Source organism: Lampetra fluviatilis, chromosome 24 (assembly GCF_964198595.1).
Source record: "Lampetra fluviatilis chromosome 24, kcLamFluv1.1, whole genome shotgun sequence".
NCBI lineage: Eukaryota > Metazoa > Chordata > Hyperoartia > Petromyzontiformes > Petromyzontidae > Lampetra > Lampetra fluviatilis.
Genome location: NC_136298.1, coordinates 3,909,046 through 3,927,382, shown reverse-complemented (window position 1 = coordinate 3,927,382; position 18,337 = coordinate 3,909,046). Strand labels below are relative to the sequence as shown.

Below are 18,337 nucleotides of genomic sequence, written 5' to 3'. Positions count from 1 at the left end.
GCTTGCTTAACCACCAGATATGTTCTAGATTTGAAGCTGCATAGGCAAGGACACATATCTTTAGTTGCCTATAACGTCTGGCGGTTCAGCAGCATTGCTTCATGCAAGCCCGACCTTGTTGATGAGACAATGTATGTTGAAACCAGTCGAGAATTGGCTTGTATGAACCAATGCACACTCCCAAAAGGCGCAATGGTTGACGGGAAGTGTAAGAAAATACTTTTTATTTTGTACATGGAGGGACAAATATATATACGGAGACATATAGTCCAATTATTCATGTTGTAATAGTATCCACAATGACATTGAAGATAACTTTGCACTATATGCTGGGACACTGATCCCTGATTAGTACACTATTGGCTTTAGTGAGGGATCGACTCTTAAGTAACGTTACTAATTACACGTGGAAATGAAACATTTATAGATACCACATTTAGTTTGTGTGCCTGTGTTTATCTATTGGGTTGAGAAATTATATACATGCCCTTCTGACCCAATTCAAGCCCACAGTTTTTCGGTGACAGGTAGCTATTGAATATTTAAATGACCTCTTTGGTTCTTTCGGTAAAGTCACGACGTTTCGTTTGCAACACAAGCAACCGTCATTAAGTAGAACTAAAGCTTCAAATCATATTTAAATGCGCGTTTGGCATTTTACAGCCTTCCTGCTGAGAAGAAATATGTGAGGTTCAAGACGGGAGGCTCACACAGCGGCGAGGTCTGAACCGGGGGCAGCATGAAACTCTGGCTGACGGACAAGGTTGTGTTCCAACCGGCTGAGAGAAAGAGGTGGGACCATTTTCATAGTCCACTACGATATCTCACACCCGAGAATGAGGAGGCTTATTGCAATCTTCACTTGGAGGTTTGGAGAGCTGTTCTTTCGACAATTTTTTTTAAAGCAGGTAAGGTCCACAGAGCTATAGAGATATTTTATCAGAAGCGACCTGGCTATCACAAATGATAGCTCAATGAAGTGGCTTATCGCGTGGATATATATAACAGCCAAATATTCTGAATGCATGTTGATTCACAAATGTGGAGAGAAACACATTTATTTAAAAGTCTATTTAATTAAGTAGAACGTGTTGTCTATATTTATTTAAAGTTGCGCATTTTTACGTGAAAGTCACATTACTCACACCCCCCCCCCCTCGTCACACATCGTTACAAATGTCTGACCCCCCCCCCTCCTAGGTGCGTGACGTCATTTATGGACGGCCCAATAGGTGTTTGTGACATGGAGGATGTCATAGGTGGCTCCGTTGCTCGAGCAGCAGAGAGCCACGAGGGTAAGTAGCTGTTATTTGTTCAAAAGTTAAATTCTCTACGCTCAACATGCATTCGTAAACGTTTTTTTTGGTTACTTTAACATTTTCTCTGACACTTGCATTGTCGATTTAAAGCTTTCGTGACTGCAGGGATTCATCTTATTGGTTCTTTCGGTAAAGTCACGTAGAAGGGAAATAATAAAATAAAAAAAATTAAACATAATAAAAGACAATTCTCATGAATTCTCATGAATGAATTCAGACGCTGTCTTTCACCTGAGGACGGCTGCTTGCGTTGTGGCCGAAACATCGTGAGAATTGTATTTTATTAAATCCTTTATATTACGTTCGCATGCTTGCTTGCTTGCGTGCTTGCTTGCTTGCGTGCTTGCTTGCGACCGTGTAAATCTTTCGGTCGTTTTTTAACCCACTTTCCGTGATCCAATCGAGTTGACATTTTCCACACAGACTCGTTGTGCCAGACAATTAATGTTCGTGAAAAAAATTCCCAAAATTTTACACTTTTTAGGCAAAAATGTTTTATTTTACATATATTCAAATAGAACTCATTCATCGCTTTGGCTGAACGTCACAGTATAAGAGCCCAGAGCGTAACCTCTCCACAGGCCGTGGCGGAGTAGCGCAGTTAGTAGTGCCCTCGCTTCCCATGCCATAGGTCGCGGGATCGATCCCCGCGTCCTCCACAGGCGAATATATTTTAAATCCTTTATATTAAGTTCGCTTGCTTGCTTAGGACCGTGCAAATATTTCGCTCGTTTTTTAACCCACTTCCCGTGATCCAATCGAGCTGACATTTTCCACACTGACTCGTTGTGTGTGACAGTTAATTTTCGTGAATTTTTTTTACACTGTTTAGGGAAAACAAATTAAATATTTAATTACCAATTGCTTAATACTGGCAGACAATCATCTGACCCATAGATTGCAGCCATCTCAAGCCAGGGGACGAGAGGACTCTAGCTGCCACGCATATAAAGGATTTAGAGTGAAAAACTTTGTTTTTACGGGTTTACTTGTTACGTTTTATTTTCATTATTTTATTATTTCCCTTCTACGTGACTTTACCGAAAGAACAAAGAAGACTTGCATTGTCTTTGCACCGTTCGCCTTTTGGCGTCCTCTGGTCTAACACTGGTGGCGAGACGAGGCCATAATGACGTTTCTGCTGTAGGCCAATCCGTTTCAAAGGCAGTGTGTCTATAATTATTATCAGAGCACGTTTGTTTGCATGTTTTGCATAAGTAGTGTGTGGTTAATGCAAAACGTGCAGACTTAATACCTTGCCACGGTGGCGAGATGTTAACTACCTCACCCGGTGTGCAGGAGGTCGTGGGGTTCGATCGTGACCCTGACACCTGGATTGCTGTACAGGCTGCTTTAAAAAAAATGTTAACACTTCTGAGAATTTGCAACAACACCACAATAAATGTGTGTCCGGGCTCTGGAGACCACCTGGATACGACTCCAGGCACGCGTTGACAACGCTGGCGAACAAGGGGATGACTTTTGACTTTTTGAAGTTAATAACATACATTTGTAGTACTCTTATGACTCGTTCACACCGGAGTTGGAGGCACACTTGTTTATTTAACACCACACGTTGTGACATACACACTGAGGGGGTATCGGCCCCCTCACCCGTCTATCTGAGGACACACCTCTAGGCTAAACCTAGCCTGCCTCAGAGCCCTCCTCTCGTGGACTAGGGGAGGCTATCTTGGCCCGACACTGGTCAGTCGGGCCCGGTACTCAGAGTCCAGACCAACCCTGGCTCTGGCTCTGGCACCACGCCACTGACTCGAGCCTGCGCGGTCCTGACAAGGACGGCGTAGCAGGGGGAGACCAGGGCTCTATCTGGGACGTCTTCCGTCTTCTCTTCTTAGCTAACCCAACTCCCCTAGCCCCCCGATACATTTCCCTTTTATACCTGAGGGGTGGGGCCCCGGGGGATCGTAACGTCCGAAGCGCGGACGTCGTAGAGGGCACCTGCCCGTGCACTGACGTAGCCCCGCCCCCTGTGCTAGTTTCCCGTTGGATCCCATACATATCAGCTCGACACATATTCCCTCCGTAAGACCCCTACATCACCCCCCCCTGTACAGCTCGCAGCCGTCCCGGCTGCAACATCGACAATAAAAGTTTATTCAGCCCTCGATACCCCAGCGTGTGCCTCATTTTTTTTTTTTTGAACAATAACGCAACGAGCATAACACCAGGAAGAAAGAAAAAAAAATAATCCGACGAACCCCCCCCCGCGAATAAATACGAAAACCGTAGGACGAGCGTATATACACGTGTATCTTTACCTGGAGTCCCCCTCCAGCCCCCCCACAGACGACGCACAACACACACAACACACACAACACACACAACACGCACAACACAATAATCGTACAACGCAGCGCGGCACGTGCCCGGAACACAGCACGGACGCCCCACACCGTGAGCACAACATGCGAATGTACACCGGAAGAGAAAGCACAAAAGACCCAAAAAAAAAAAATTTTCTTCTCTCTTTTTTTTTCACAAGAGTCTGCGCATTTTTGCGCGCGTTCTCGCCGCCGGCCCGTCACACGGGACAGGCGCGGCCGGCAGGTCGTCGGCCGGCAGGTCGTTGGCCGGCAGGTGTTCGTCACAGAGCGAGTCTGTTGCCGACGTCGCAAGACCCTCAGCATCCCCTGCGGGGGTCGTCGGGCGTGAGCCCGTCACTCCCGGTGCGCCTGGGGGTGGGACAGCCGGCAGCACGTTAGGCGGGAGCAACGGAGAAGACCCCTCTGAGTCGGACGCCCCCCCACATGCTTGGCCACGCGCGTGTGTAGTGGGATCTCGCACCGCAACGAAGGGTTTTAGCCTGGCAGGGTGTACAAACCACCGGCGCCTCCCCCATTGAATGCGCACGCACTGAGGTCTCAGGACCTCAACCACCTCGACGGGACCCCGCCACGGTCGCAGCAGTTTAGAGGAGGACGCGAGCGGTACCTGGGGACAGTGCAACCACGCCCTGTCCCCCGGCTTCCACTGTATTACATGCGCGCGACGCATTCTGAGGCGCTCATTAGCCCTCTGCCGCCTGGCAGAATTTTGCATGGCAGCATCCCGAGCCTCCGTTAATTTTTCCAGGTTGAATTTAACGTGTTCGGCCAATTGAGTCTTTCCGTGCGGCGCCGGGATCTGCAGTTGGGCCTGAACAGGTGGCTCCGGCTCGCGGCCGTACATAAGGAAAAAGGGGGAAAATCCCGTCGCAGTATGGGGGGCCAACCGGTATGCTGACAGGACCCCCTGAATTTTCAAATCCCAATCCGTCTGTGAGTCAGAAACGTGCTGCGACAGCATCGACGTGATGGTACGATGCAACCGCTCGACCATCCCGTCGGTTTGTGGGTGATATGGAGAGGTGCGAATCTTTTTAGTGCCAAGGATGTCACAGACCTGTTTGAGCAATTTGCTTGAAAATTTTTTACCCTGGTCAGTCAGCAGCCTCTCGGGAGCACCTTTGTCAAGGACGTATCCCTGGACAAAGGCCTCCACGATGGCTGCCGCCGACTGGTTGGCCAGGGGCCAGGCCATAGGCCAGCGCGTGAAATATTCAACCCCGGTTAGCAAATACCTATTTCCCCTAGGGGTGGCGGGGAACGGTCCTAGAATGTCCAGCGCGACGAGTTCGTTCACCCGGGAAACCCTGATAGATTGCAGGGGCGGGTTCGACTCCTTCGCTGGTGGTTTGCGCTGCGCACATCTAGGGCACGATGCTAGCAGATCCCCGACATCCCTTGTCATGCCCGGCCAAAAGAAATCAAGTTGGAGCAAGGCCAGGGTCTTTTGGGTACCCAGGTGGAGGAGGCGCTCGTGAGCGGCCCACACCACCCTACCCCGTAACCCCGAAGGGACCACTAGCCGGTGGCGATGGGATTTCCCGTCCCAATGCATTAACAACCCACCGAGCATTTCCCATGCGTCGGCATCACCCCTCCCCCGCCCCCGGTCCCCGACGCGGCGGCGCAACGCAAGGAGGGAAGTATCTTCCATTTGCAACCGGCCCCATTCCGTAGCAGGCAACCCCAACAGGGAATCAGAACCCTGTTGTGCGATAGAATTAGTCATTGATGCTGCGTCATCAGCAGCCGCCAAGACCAGGACAGGCAATTCAGCAGGATGCCTGCACCGACCCGACCCCAGGAGGCATGCGCATTCGGGGGTGGTCGGCATGCGTGACAGGGCGTCCGCGTTGGTGTGGCGAACGCCCTTACGGTACGTGGTCTGAAAATCAAAATCCTGGAGAACCTCCAGCCATCGAGACAATTGTCCCGATGGTTGTTGGACTCGCAGGGCGTACTGTAGCGCTGCATGGTCTGTACGGACGGTGAAACACTGTCCGTACAGATACGGCCGGTACTGCTGGATGAAGTAGACAATTGCCAGCAGTTCCCGACGCGTGACACAATATCGTTGCTCCGCCGGAGACAACACTCGGCTACCGTACGCGACCACCCGTTCGACGCCCTCGACCACCTGGGACAGCACGCCCCCAATACCTGTGTTGCTCGCGTCAGTATCGAGCACAAAGGGTTTTGAGAAATCAGGATAAACCAGGGGAGGGGCATTAACCAGAGCGTCCCGAAGTGAGTGAAACGCAGCCTCCTCCTCCTGTCCCCAATGGAAACGGACCCCCTTTGACGTCAAAGCGTGCAGGGGTTTAGCAATGGTGGCAAAGTCCGCGACAAAACGTCGGTAGTATGACGCGAAACCCACAAAGCTCCTGACCTCTCCCACCGAGGTGGGAGTTGGCCAGGAGCTGACGCACTGCGTTTTGGCGGGATCGGTAGCAATACCCGAGCGCCCTACGATGTGCCCCAAATAACGTACCGATTCGCGCAACAAATGACACTTTTGGGGTTTAAATTTCAAATTAGCAGCCTGCATTTTGAGGAAAACGGCCCGCAACCTCTGGAGATGCTCGTCGAATGTTCTGCTAAAGACGATAACGTCGTCCAAATAGATTAAACACGAATCCCACTGCAATCCAGCCAAAACCAATTCCATCAATCGCTGGAAAGTCGCCGGCGCCGAGTGTAATCCCATCGGCAACCGGTTAAATTGGAAGAGACCATGTGGCGTACGGAAAGCGGTTTTAGGCTTAGATTCATCATCCAGAGGAAGCTGCCAGAATCCCGAAAGCAAATCCAATGTGGAGAAGAATCGCGCCCCCGCCAAGGCGTCGAGTGATTCATCAATACGGGGAAGCGGGTATGCGTCAGCAACGGAAATTTTGTTGAGGCGGCGAAAATCGACGCAAAACCGCAACGATCCATCCTGTTTCTTTACCAGAACGATCGGTGCTCCCCACGGGCTGGTAGAGGGAGAAATGATATCGGCGGCTAACATGTCATCAACAGCCGATTTGACATGTTCCTTCTCGGCGGGACTCAGCCGGAAGGGATTTTGGCGTATGGGCGCGCTGTCACCAGTATCAATATGGTGACGCAGCAATTGGGTGCAGCCCAGATCGAATTTGTTTTGACTAAACACATCGGCGAATTCGCGCAACAGTGTCCTAAGTTTTTGACGCCCTACATCCGACAGGTCCGTCGATCCCGCACAAAGCGCCTCAAGCCACCCTTCATCGGTGTCCGAATGTGGAGTCGGCAGAGTGGCAGCATGCACGTGATTTGCGACAGACTCCTCACAGGGCACCGGCGTTGCGTGAGCAAGCACGGTCCCCTGGGGAATTACCACGGCCTGCGACCCCACATTGAGGACCGCGATGAAGGGGTCCCCGTCCCCCCTCACAATGGTCTGAGCGGGAATCAAATGCGGCCCGCTAACCCCAGCCCTAGATGGGCCGAGCAGGACACCCTGGTCCCCAAGACCCTTAGCGAAGGGCCTACGAAGCTTCAGGGGTACCAACATTTGTGCCCCTGGCGGCACGCGAACCGTCTGAACTACAAACGCGGGTACCGTCGCGAGCGCCGAACGATCCGTAGTAGGGGAAGGCAAAAACGCCATCCGCCGTCCCGACGGGAGTTCAATGCAACCCTGATTAATCATGATCCGAATCGGCATTTTGCCCAAGAAATCCGTCCCCAGCAGGCACGGAACCGCCAGCGAGGAGGACACAAAAATAGGGCCGGACAATTTAATATCACCGATCGAAATTTGCGCGCGAATCTGCCCCATGATACCCAGTGAGCCCCCGTTAGCAGCGTAGAATGGCACATTAACCGGTAGCAAGGGACGACTTTGGACAGGGAGAATGTTGTATATTAGTTCCGAAATGATGGTTGCCGACGCACCTGTATCGACGAGGATACGCACTTCGATCCCGTCAATATACCCTACTACGGCCGACGAGCCCGACGGCGCAGCTAGAACGCGATGGGCCAACACGGACCACTGGGCTGGTTCGAATTTGGTCCCCATAGTGGTTCGTGTTTGCCCCATGGCGTGCAATGTTGGCCCCCCGTTCGTTGCGGTGTGTACATGTGTAACGGGTGTGTGCTTTGGCCAAACATGTGGGGTGCCGCGACTCGCCGGGTCATGTCGGTGGAGCTTGGGAGGAGGAGGAGGAGGGCCGGCGTCCCGGCGAGGCGTCGTCCCCCGCTGTCGAGGAGAACGGCACCCCAAGGCGACGTGGCCCCGGACGCCGCAGTTATAGCAGCGCGGGAGCGCAGGTGGTGAAGATGGGCGGTCGGGGCGGGTCGGGCCATCCCGGTCCGCCCGCGCTCCCATCCGTTGCTGGTGTCGGAAGTCGGCGGCGTAGACCTCCTCCGTCGGTGAGGTGACGGCAGCCACCGTACGGCCGGCAGCTGCCCTGCTGGCCTTCCTTCGCTGCGACAGGAGGTTGGCGTGGAGGAGGCGCGCCGCTTGGAGGGAACCCATCTCCACGTCCTCCTGCGCGACGATGGCGACGTCCAGGTCGTCCGCCAGCAGAAGGATCTTCTCGGTGACCATGGCGTCGACGCCTTGGTCATCCATACGAGGGAAGGCCGTCTTTGCGAGCGCCAGAAGGCTGGTACGGTAGGCGAGGGGCGACTCCTTCGCACCCCGCTGGCGGTCGTAGAATCGCTGCCTACACTCGGCCGATGGTCCGTAAACCCCAGCCAGCAATTGCAGCGCCATCTGAAGAGTAGAGCGCTTGTCCCTCGATGCGGACGTAAGAGCGGCGAGGGCGTCGCCGTCCAGGAGCGCCGGTAGTGCGCAGAGGGCTTCGTCGTCTGACCACCCCGCCATCTCTTGATGCGCGAGGAAGCGCCGCTGAAATCCCCCCCAGTCGCCCTCCTCAGCCACGAACTCCTTCAGCGGGGGTAGTCTTTGGTGTAGTGCCGCGACCGCCGTGGAGGACCGCACTTTGATGTCCCCGCGACTCGGCCGAGCGTCAGCACGAACGGCAGCTGTAATCGCCTGTCGCGCAGATAGTGACGCTCCGTCCGAAGGCGGTGACGCGGCAGCTCCAGCGGAGTCGATGTCGGACCCCAAGTTGAGGTTGGCCACGCCCTCGGCAGCTGCTGCGGCGATGGCGGGACTTTCAAAAGTGCCGACGTTAGAAATGGCGGGAAGGTGCAACGGCCGTCGGCTGTCCTCGCCTCGCGGTGGTCCAGCAGCCCCCAGCCGAGTGATGGTCTCGAGTGTGGCGGCAGCAGCGTATAGCAGCTCCGCCAACCTCGCGTGCGCCAGCCGCAGCCCGTCGGACAGCGACTCCCCTTCCTCCCGATGGCCCGGTAAAGACTCATTCGGTCCCGGCTGCTCGTTGGCCCCCTCAGCCGTCTCTGGTACCGCACTTCCCGCGGTGTCCTCCGCCTCCTGTACCCCGGCCCGAGCTGTTCGGCGCGTGTCCATGTTCGTTGTTTACTTCTGACGCCAGATGTAGTACTCTTATGAATCGTTCACACCGGAGTTGGAGGCACACTTGTTTATTTAACACCACACGTTGTGACATACACACTGAGGGGGTATCGGCCCCCTCACCCGTCTATCTGAGGACACACCTCTAGGCTAAACCTAGCCTGCCTCAGAGCCCTCCTCTCGTGGACTAGGGGAGGCTATCTTGGCCCGACACTGGTCAGTCGGGCCCGGTACTCAGAGTCCAGACCAACCCTGGCTCTGGCTCTGGCACCACGCCACTGACTCGAGCCTGCGCGGTCCTGACAAGGACGGCGTAGCAGGGGGAGACCAGGGCTCTATCTGGGACGTCTTCCGTCTTCTCTTCTTAGCTAACCCAACTCCCCTAGCCCCCCGATACATTTCCCTTTGATACCTGAGGGGTGGGGCCCCGGGGGATCGTAACGTCCGAAGCGCGGACGTCGTAGAGGGCACCTGCCCGTGCACTGACGTAGCCCCGCCCACTGTGCTAGTTTCCCGTTGGATCCCATACATATCAGCTCGACACATATTCCCTCCGTAAGACCCCTACACATTTGTTATCACGTTACAGTGCATTATCCGTTATTTTTCCATAAAAAAACGATAGTCCCATGTAAGTGTTGCTATTTTTTTGAAGCACCCTGCGCTGTATATTTAGAGTTTGCGGTGTCTCTCCCCGTGGTCGCGTGGATTTTTCTCCGGGTCCTCCGGTTTTTTTCCCCTCTCAACATTTAGAATGAAGAAGACGATCACGCGGTTAGAGTGCTTGGCTGCTGTGAATGTCCACTGGTTGATAAAGCCACTTTGCCGAAGCTGGCATTCGTGGCCAGCTCGCTTCTGAATAAGTATAACCCGTAAAAACAAAGTTTTTCAATATAAATCCTTTATATGCGTGGCGGCTAGAGTCCTATCGTCCTCTGGCTTGAGATGGCTGTCACCTATGGGTCAGATGATTGCATTGCACCATTAAGCAATTGGTAATTAAATATAATATTTTGTCCTAAAAAGTGTAAAATTTTGGAAAAAAATTTCACGAACATTAATTGTCACGCACAACGAGTCTGTGTGCAAAATGTCAGCTCGATTGGATCACGGGAAGTGGGTTAAAAAACGACCTAAAGATTTGCACGGTCCTAAGCAAGCAAGCGACCTTAATATAAAGGATTTAAAATGAGCTCAGTGGGGCCTTAGGGGCCGTCCATAAATGACGTCACGCACCTAGGGAGGAGGGGGTTAGACATTTGTGACGATGTGTGACGAAGGGGGGGGGGGTGAGAAATGTGACGTCACATAAAAATTCGCAACTTTAAATAAATATAGACAACACCTTCTGCTTAATTATATAGACTTTTTAATAAATGTTTTTTCCACATTAAATACCCACTACAATGACAATAGTTTAAAATAAATTTTTTTTGGGGGGGGGGGGCAGAGCTTTGTGACGTCATATTTGAGGGGGGGGTCTGACTTTTTGTGATGCCATGTGACTAGGGGGGGGGGGTCAAAAATCGTCCAAAATCGCGTGACGTCATTTATGGACGGCCCCTTACCTGGTCAAATAAAAAATATCTATTGGTTTGCGAACAAGGGTAAAACGAATTCTTACTGTTTCATCATTTTGATACTGCCAAAAAACAAAAGGTTTTAATATTTTAATCGCAAAACTTTGGTGGCGGACGTGACGTATGGATTTAGCGCTTGGACGACATGACGTCACCTGACCTCTAACACACCGAACTCTGCCTCGCGGGCGGAGTTGAACGCAAACCAGCGATGTTTGTCCCTCTGTTAGGATTGTTAAAGCCTCTCGCCCCTCTCGCCAGAGTCGCCTCCTCGTCCGCGAGGTGAGGCGAGCTGCAATCGCGGTTACGTTTATTTTTTCCCTTCGTTTCGCTCAACGAACATTTGCCGCCGGTCAACCGAGCTTAGGCCTCCGGGAGTCACCGGCTCTCGGATAGATTCTTAGCCGGGTCAGGGCGTGCCCTATCACGGCCGAGCCGGGCACGTCGAGCCGGTGGGAATCGCGAAATTTTAGCAAATTAAAAGAGAACGAAACTGTAGACAAGTTTGCAGTTGAGCCAAATAGGCGATATCTAAAAATCGGATTTCACACAAATGACGCGATGCTTTGTAGTATGTTTATACTGACGTGAATGTCATGTGCAGTCGTGCGGTACAGTATATATTCAATGCTACACAAATCAACTGCTGGATGAAGGCTTCCCCACGCCGTGTCGGCCGTAGGGGTTGTGAAAGGGGGTGGCCAGACGTGCTTTTCGTATCACTCGCCACTGATGTTAACCGGGAATTGAACTCCTCGTGTGGCCGGGTTGGTGAGCGCCGCGCGCTAAGCCCTGCCCCACCATCCACCCCATTGCACGTTCACGTTTAAAGCTGCACAATAATTAATTGGGACGCAATCTTTTTCCGGAGAGACTTCATGCGATGTAGGACGCTTCAGGTTTGGCGAACGCCAAAGCGTGATACTTGCACTGGTAAGGGATGTGTGCATGCAAGTTCCATGGTAAATCCACTGCTGGATGAGAGCCTCTCCCCATGCCACGCGGGTCAATGTCATTGCCCTCAACCGTGCCACATGTCACTGTTAGGGGGACGGCGACTGAGTAAATACATCACCTTGTACAAAGGCAATTCACCGGCGTTGATTGGTTCAAACAAGCACTGACTCTACATTCAAATTGAACCAACGTAGGCTTTCGCGACCAATATTTCTTAATTGACGTCTGTTTCACGGCATAGGGTCTACGACACACATTTCATTCATGCGATCTGATCCCGAGATCAATTATGAGCCGAGCCTGACTGCTAACGAGACACCCGATGCAGAAAGCGGTCCAGCGTTTGCTTGTTGAACACACATTGTCTGAAATGCGCGCTCAGAAAGAAGGTTGTGTGTGTGGTTGATTTTGACGTGGAAAGGATACGTTTAGGGGGCATCCATTTCGTACGTACGCATGGCGGGGTGAGGGGGGGTTAACCCACATGCGTACGCTTGCGTATGGGGGTCTACTGACAATGAAACGGGAGGGTGAAGCCTCGATAATAATTTGTCTACATTGGCCTCCAAATGAGCCACAGTTCAGTTTCTTCAGCTGTTAGACAACAAGTACTGCCGGGAGAAGTGGGACTGTGGGAGAGGTGTCACTTGTGTGCCCCTGACTGCAGCTATCACGCTGCTGTGCTTCAGACTGACACTGCGCCTGTTGACGACATCCAGATAATGTGTCACCTGTTCGCTTAGGTTCAGTCGGCGTTTGAACCTAGCCGACACCAGACAAACTTTTTAAAGGAATGCAACTTAATTCTTCATGTAGCCGGCGGTAGACTGTTTGCTTAAACACGTTAATATTATTAATTCTTGATCGTTTCTGCGTGGATCCAATATTGACCGTTCTATAGGATTCGGGGGGTGCGTCAATCGTACGTACGCAGGTGGGGGGTAAAAAGTTCGCGTCCGTACAGGGAGGGGTCAAGTTTTGACAGATTTTTGCATACCTACTCAATGGATGGCCCCTTACGAAGTGGAGGGGCAGATATTGGGGAAGGTGGCGTGTTCTTCCGGAGCTCCACATGAAACGGTCTTTGTCTCACAACTTGACACCGATAGCACAATTCAAAGATGTTAATAAAGACAAACAACATTCTGTGTTGAAATGGTATTTAATGTTGGTATGCGCAGGCACCGGGAGTAGAAAACAATAATGTCTTAGTGTATGCGATCCATACAGCGTCTACCGCCTCCTTGGATTATTTGGAAAAAAACGTAGCATTCAACTAAAATACATTAAAAAACTCGGATTTTCCATCCTGCTTGCACGAAAGAAAAAGAATGGTGTTGGTGAAGCAGTGGTCGCGCACTGCTCTGCGATCTCAGAAACCTTGGCTCGATTCTTGACCAGGGAAGTCAGTGGCCAGTGATATCTGGACCTCTCTTAGGTTGTCTTAAATGCTTACCAGGAGTCAGTGCTGGGATCAGTTACAGTTGTAATTGTGTCATTCACAGCAAATTGTAATGGCGATGTCATTTTAATTGCATCCAACAATGCTGGTGTAATTAACACATTCCTGCGGAGGGAGCTGGTAGGAACGTTGGGTTGCTCGGTCAATGGCCAGGGTCAACGGCGGCGTGGTGTATTCCGCAAATATGCCTGACTGTGAGTGTGGGCACAAGCCGGCGTGAGTAGGTTAAACGTTGAGTTTTATAAGGGCACCACGGGGTGACCAGCCCCTCCCCACCCAGCCCCACCCTTCCCACCCCCCACCAGGCCCACCCAGCCCCTAGCCACCCAGCCCTTCCCCACCCAGCCCCTCCCCACCCAGCCCCTCACCTCCCCACCCAGCCCCTCCCTGCACGACGGATTCAATAATCCCCTATGGACTGGTGTAACCAGGAGGTTCCTACCAGTATAACTGACCCCATGTCTGCCTGGGATGGTCTGTCAAACAACATTACCACTGGGGAGAGACAAAGGTAGCTTGTCCTGGAGTGCCGTACCGACCTTAAAATGTGCTCACTAACAACACCTGCACCTTCACAGCTAGACGAGAAATCTCGCCTCTCACGTATGGCCGTGTGCGTGGGCTTTGTTCTTCCCAATCCCTCAGGTGTTGTCTACTGCCGAGGCCGTTGTTGCCGTCGTCGCCGCGGCGTTTCAACTCGAACCGAGCGTCCGTGGTGCGAACGGCGAGGAACGTGTATCCGCGGCCGTACACGCTGCTGCTGGCTCGACCGGACGGCTCCACTGTGCGGATCCGCTACACAGAGCCCAAGAAAATCATTATGGTACGGAGACGTGATCGTGAGAACCAAAAAGTCTAAATTGTCTTGCCGTTCAAATATACAGTCCGTTCTCCTATAATGCTGCGTGTTTTCAGAACGCGAATTGGATATAACGCGATGAATGTATGAGGGAACACATTTTTTGTAACACGGATACTAATTCTTTACAAACTGATCGAGTAAACGGAACTACGTCAGGCAAGTAGGAATAAGCGGTAGAACGGCTGCCTCTGCGTAGCATCACACAAGGCGGGATGCTGTTCGATGATTCTGGATGCTACCCACGTGCCTCAATCTTTGTTCAGCTTGCGTTACGCAGCACACGTGTTATCGCGAACTGCGCTTTACCTGATATTATAACGCGATTTTCCAAAACGCGATGTTCTTCAGGAACGCAACTACCGCGTTATAGGAGAACAGACTGTACAATGCAATGGTGGCCTCAAGCCAGTGACCAAAATTCCAGAATTTTCCCCGAGCGGTGGCCGGTTTCTTTTAAGCCATGACCACAGTGGTATGACATTTCTTTTTTATCAACCCTGGGGGCATGATGGACCAAGCCAACAGCTAACAAGGATTTGACCTCACATTTCAATTGAGTTGAGTGCGTTTTTTTTACCAAGGAGCACTTCACTTCACCGCATGTCACGGTAGTAGTCTCGGGTTCACGCGTTCAGTCAACATGAGCGGTAGCCCTCCGTTGCCATGCGCGCCGTGACCCAGCTGGCCATCAAAGAGGTGTGCCTTGGCGTGCAGTCAAGGAACATTCTTTACAGAACGTTGCGAAACCATTCGGAGTGTTCGAGAGATTCAAATGAAACAACAACAACACGGCAGCGCTGTCGCTTAAAAAATGTGTGCCTCTGGACCGCTGGGTCACATGTTAAGATCTTATGCCCAAGTTCAGGGGATAATGGGACTTTACTGTCGTTTGATTGTTTAATGGCACAACGGTATTTGTGCAGGTGATGTTGCCCTTTGAATAAAATGTCAATGCACATTGTCAAAGTGTCCTGGTTTAATATAATATTCTAGACAGGTGTGAACTTTGATTAACTTCACTGGAATTCTGGTAATTGATTTACAGACCATTTGGGTGACCACATTGCTGTGGAGAGAAAATAATAAAGTCGTCGAGAAATGCACTGACATGGAGGTTAGACTTTGGGTTAAAGTCTGCTGGTAAAATAGTTAAGATTTTCATAGCTGTGAAATACTGCTTTGAGTAGTAAAAATTACCACACAGTTGCTGTGACCCTGTCAAGACAGACTCTTCACCCTTTTGGGTTGTCTAGCTACGTCTCAGTGTTTTTTAAGTCCTAACCCTAAAATGAAAAAAATTAACCCGTAAAAACAAAGTTTTTCACTATAAATCCTTTATATGCGTGGCATCGGGGCGGCTAGAGTCCTCTTGTCCTCTGGCTTGAGATGGCTGCCACCTATGGGTCAGATGATTGTCTGGCAGCGAACTTAATATAAAGGATTTTTAAAATAACTGTTAATGATCCAAGTGTGGGATGGAACCGAATGTCTTTGTGGGAAATTCCAGCAATCTTGCTTGTCTCTAAGAGCGCTGGATTACAGACATGCACCTCCAATCCCTTTTTCACCACAAAGACACCACGGTGGCGAGATGCTCACTACCTCGCCTGGTATACAGGAGGTCGTGGGTTCTATCCCAACCCTGACGCCTGCTGTATATTTGGAGTTTGCAATGTTCTCCCCGTGGTCGTGTGGATATTTCTCTGCATCCTCCGGTTTTTTCCCTCCATATTTAGAAACGTGTGTTTCGAGTATTTGGCTGCTAAAAATGTCGACGTAAGGAATGCGAAAGAAGTTCAACATATGTACACTTCGTTGCGCTATCATTTGTGGCCAGACCACTTCTGAAAAATAGCTATATAGCTCAGTCTGCCTTACCTGGTAAAATAAAAAGTTTAGTTTATAGTAGAGTTTATCAAGGTTTTTATTTGGTGGGGCAGGTAACCGAGCTCTTTCCTAGCTTTTATTTGCAAAAAATTGGCACGTTTGTTCACGTGACAACTTTATGAATTGATCCCACCCAAAATTAATGTATGAATCACTGTCCTGTTTCTCTGTGATGTCTCTCTTCTGAATAGATCTCTATCTTAGCTCCGTCTTGTGCTTTTCTGAATACATGTACTCATCTATATCTCAAATCTTTCATGGCTCTAATTAGCATGGTTCGCTGCGTAAATATGTCCATTGTAATATCAGTGGCGAGTGATCTCAAACTGGTCTTTGGTCCGCCACCTTCACCAGCCTGTGCTGACGAGGAGGTACGCTCAAATAACCCCTGCTGCCATCACAAGGTAGTGGGGGAAGTGCTCATCCAGCAGTTAATTTCCAAGGTGCTGTACATTATTATTACTACCACTACATATTACAAGTTAAATATTTAAATATTCAGTATATTCTTTAGCACAATAATACATCTGCCGTAAATAAAAAAAACTTCGTGGTACCCGACATTATCCAAAAGACAGCAAATGCATACAATTTGTATGAATATTAAATAAGCTATTTTAGACAAAGAGTTGCGGTCGCATCGCATTTGCATGTTTTATAAACGCAACTTGTTTTGTATTGTCATCAACCACCATCCAAGCACTGCAACCATCGTGCACAATCTTAATTCTTGCATCACATCCTTGCATTATGGCCACTGCCGCTCCGGGGGAGCTCAGTGAAACGGCCACCCAAACCCCCCCCCCCCTCTCCACGCCCCCCTTTGTCAGATTGCATCCGTTGACTGGAGTTGCAAGCGTGCGTCCATTCACGAGCACGGTTCCTCTTCCTAAAGCTCGAGACCGCAGCCTCTTCCACCGTCACTGATGCGAGCACCGTGCCCTGCCTTGCCCCTCCGTGCCGTGCCCTGCACAGCTTCCCGTGGACCTGGACGCGCTGAGCGAGGAGGAGAAGCTGGCGCGACTGCGGGCACGCGGAGGCCGTAAGGAACGGCCAAAGTCGAGCGCAGAGGACGACCTGGGCGACGAGCTCCACACGGACACCTACAGCAAGTTCTGGAGGAACAAGTGACGCTGCCGGCCCCGGGCAATCGCCCCCCCTCCCCCGGAGTCTGCGGAGGCTGCTGCTGTATTCGGCCAACCAAGTTCAGCTCTCCGATGCGTGTCCGGGTTGTGCCGCGTGTTGTACGGCGCGACGTCTCGACGTTTCGCTCCACGGGCTGAACGTCGGACGTCAAGTCGAACTCGTGGTAACAAACCCGAACTGCACATCGGATGGGGCCTGTACAGCGCAACTGCGATCTCCCACGGCAGTGCCACCTCACGTTGTCGATCACCTCTAACCGCTATTGACAGGAGCTTGAGTCGATCGCGCAACTCCTGTCCGTCGCCCGTACATATGTATGTATATTGAACTTCTTTCGAAACCGTAAAGTAGCCAACCGTGCTAATCGGAGGTGCGGGGGAAGGACAACAAACACGAGGTTTTGTTTGGGTTAGATTGCGTAAATATAAATGTGTCGTTAATCCCGCCACCATCTGACACAGCCAATTAGTAAAGTTTGTCACGTAAATAAAACATTCCAATTAGTGCTTCAGCACACCGGAGTGTTCACATTTGCTCAATATTAGCCAAAAAACCTCTTATGGATAATGTGTCGTGAAAGCCTTGTTAAAACTAGACATCTCCTCACCGCAAGATGTTAACGTAACCCTGTCTTGATCAGCATTGAAATAACAAAACTCAAAGCAATTAGGGAAAATGGGAAAGGCAATTGCCAATTTGGTTTGTCTCTTGCATCGTTCGCCAAGTGTTTGTTTCCACACAATCTTTGTAGATAATTGTGTCATGAAAGTGAAATGTACATTTTCCTGCCCTCTCAGCTTTTCTCCAACTACACGTGCTCACGAGCCTCTTAAAACACAAGTGAGTGTCAAAGTCATCTACGCAGTAAACGAGATAAGCCCCCCACTCTGCTTTAATAAACCAAGCCGTTAATGTTTTAGAGACCGATTAAAGGAAACCTGGAGACAAGAGGCGACGGCTAATAATGCGTGGCTGTGCTCGGCTGTTGTGTTGTTAACGTGCGGCAGTAAAGTATCGTCGCTCCGTGTGCCGCGCTTGCATAAGCCTGAGCAGCGCGCGTGGCAACAAAACTGCTTTTCTGTTGCGATCGGGTTTTTTCTCATCATTCGCAGATTTCCATCAAACATCTTGTGTGTGTGTGTAGCATCCGTCGGCTTGCCCGCCCCCCCATCCTGCCTCGTGTGCCGTGACGACGGCCGTCGACAACGTAGCCGTCAGTCTCAACGAGGATTACAAGGGGAAGGGAAACATATTTTTAATAAACGCCCCGTTGAAATAACATAAAAAGGCTTACAAGTGCTCGTTCATT

The 18,337-nt window shown here is 51.0% G+C and overlaps 1 protein-coding gene across 2 annotated transcripts; it reads left to right on the top strand.

Moving 5' to 3' along the window:
- Window positions 1-724: 724 nt before the first annotated feature.
- MRPL55 (mitochondrial ribosomal protein L55) lies at window positions 725-18,299 on the top strand. 2 transcript variants are annotated; one of them, XM_078867537.1, is made up of 5 exons: window positions 725-792; window positions 1,201-1,295; window positions 10,945-10,996; window positions 13,779-13,956; window positions 16,858-18,299. In XM_078867537.1, exons 1-5 carry the CDS (start codon window positions 740-742, stop codon window positions 17,011-17,013), a joined length of 534 nt encoding a protein of 177 aa, XP_078723663.1. In that variant the 5' UTR covers window positions 725-739; the 3' UTR covers window positions 17,014-18,299. The 2 variants fall into 2 exon arrangements, with proteins under 2 accessions (XP_078723663.1, XP_078723664.1); XM_078867538.1 differs by lacking the exons at window positions 725-792; window positions 1,201-1,295 and having other exon boundaries at window positions 10,859-10,996; window positions 16,858-18,280.
- Window positions 18,300-18,337: the final 38 nt, after the last annotated feature.

Bases quoted from the DNA above. Each gene is read 5' to 3' on its own strand.
- MRPL55 (XM_078867537.1), top strand. From the start codon at position 740: ATGAAACTCTGGCTGACGGACAAGGTTGTGTTCCAACCGGCTGAGAGA. The intron at 793-1,200 runs GTGGGACCATTT...CCCCCCTCCTAG, and splicing joins CAACCGGCTGAGAGAAAGAG to GTGCGTGACGTCATTTATGG. The intron at 1,296-10,944 runs GTAAGTAGCTGT...TCCCTCTGTTAG, and splicing joins AGCAGCAGAGAGCCACGAGG to GATTGTTAAAGCCTCTCGCC.